Source organism: Aptenodytes forsteri, unplaced genomic scaffold (genome assembly GCF_000699145.1).
Source record: "Aptenodytes forsteri isolate BGI_AS27 unplaced genomic scaffold, ASM69914v1 Scaffold26, whole genome shotgun sequence".
Taxonomy (NCBI): Eukaryota; Metazoa; Chordata; class Aves; order Sphenisciformes; family Spheniscidae; genus Aptenodytes; species Aptenodytes forsteri.
The window spans coordinates 1,498,446-1,499,448 of record NW_008794125.1 but is presented as its reverse complement, the minus strand read 5'-3'; the positions used below and the strand labels follow the sequence as shown (position 1 = coordinate 1,499,448).

Sequence of the window (1,003 nt, the reverse complement as noted above, 5' to 3'; positions counted from 1 at the left end):
TGCGGGGTGTGTCCAAGGGTCAGTTGTAATCGACGGCATCTTTCACATCCTCCAGCAGACGGAAGGGGTGGGGGTGGGCGATGTCAGACAGGGCAGCGGCGGGGGGGGCTCGGGGCGGGGGGCGGCCGGACCCGGTGCTACTCGATCACCATGCAGCATGCTGGGAGATAGTCGGTGAGCTCCAGCTCCTCCAGCTCCTGCAGATGAACCAGCCCCGACAGCCCCGTGGTGGTCAGCAAGGGGCAGCCTGCAAGCGGGCAGGGCGCACCGTCACCCCAAAACGCCAGCATCCCCCCCAAAATAGCACCCCAAACACACCAGCACCCCCAAAAACAGCACCCTAAAAAAACAGTGCCCCAAAACACCAGCCCCCAAAACACCAGCCCCCCGCAAAATAAGCATCCCAAAGAAACAGCACCCCAAAAAACAGCACTGCAAACACACCAGCACCCCAAAACCCAGCACCCCAAAACTCCAGCTTCCCCCCCAAAAGGCATCCCCCCAAAACAGCACCCCAAACCACCAACACTCCAAAAAAACCAGCATCCCAAAACCCCAGCACCCCAAGAACCCCAGCACCCCAAGAACCCAGCCACGGACCCATCCCCTGGGAGCTGGGCTGGGTGCGGGTGCCCGGGCGGCTCAGGGGGATGCAGGAGCCACGCCATGCTGGCTTGGGGGGATGCTGGCTGTCCCCCGGGCTGTCCCTGTCCCCACGCCCGGTCTGTCCCCAGCCCCATGGGGACCCGGCCACCCCAGTCCTGGGGGAGCAAGGGGGGGGGGTCTCACCGGCCAGCGAGAGGAGGCGCAGGCTGCCCATGCTCAGGAGATGCTTCAGGCCAAAATCCTGCACCTGGAAAAGAAAATGGAGTGGGAGCAGGGGGGGGACAAGGAGGGGCTCCATGGGGAGCGGCCACTGTGGTACCGGGGGCTCAGCATCGCATCGCTGGGGCAGGGAGCTGGGTGCTGGGGCCGGGTGCTGGGGCAGGGGGCAAGGGCCGGG

At 65.2% G+C, this 1,003-nt stretch overlaps 1 protein-coding gene across 2 annotated transcripts in view; it reads right to left on the bottom strand.

Annotated features, from left to right (window-relative positions):
• The window catches only part of FBXL16 (F-box and leucine rich repeat protein 16), a 10,557-nt gene that overhangs the window by 4,587 nt on the left and 4,967 nt on the right, over window positions 1-1,003 (bottom strand). For both annotated transcript variants that reach the window (XM_009277344.2, XM_009277351.1), the window contains 2 exons: window positions 790-853; window positions 172-247 (listed from right to left, as the gene is read on the bottom strand). In XM_009277344.2, coding sequence (XP_009275619.1) covers window positions 172-247; window positions 790-853 — 140 coding nt within the window. The remainder of the gene's footprint in view (window positions 1-171; window positions 248-789; window positions 854-1,003) is intronic.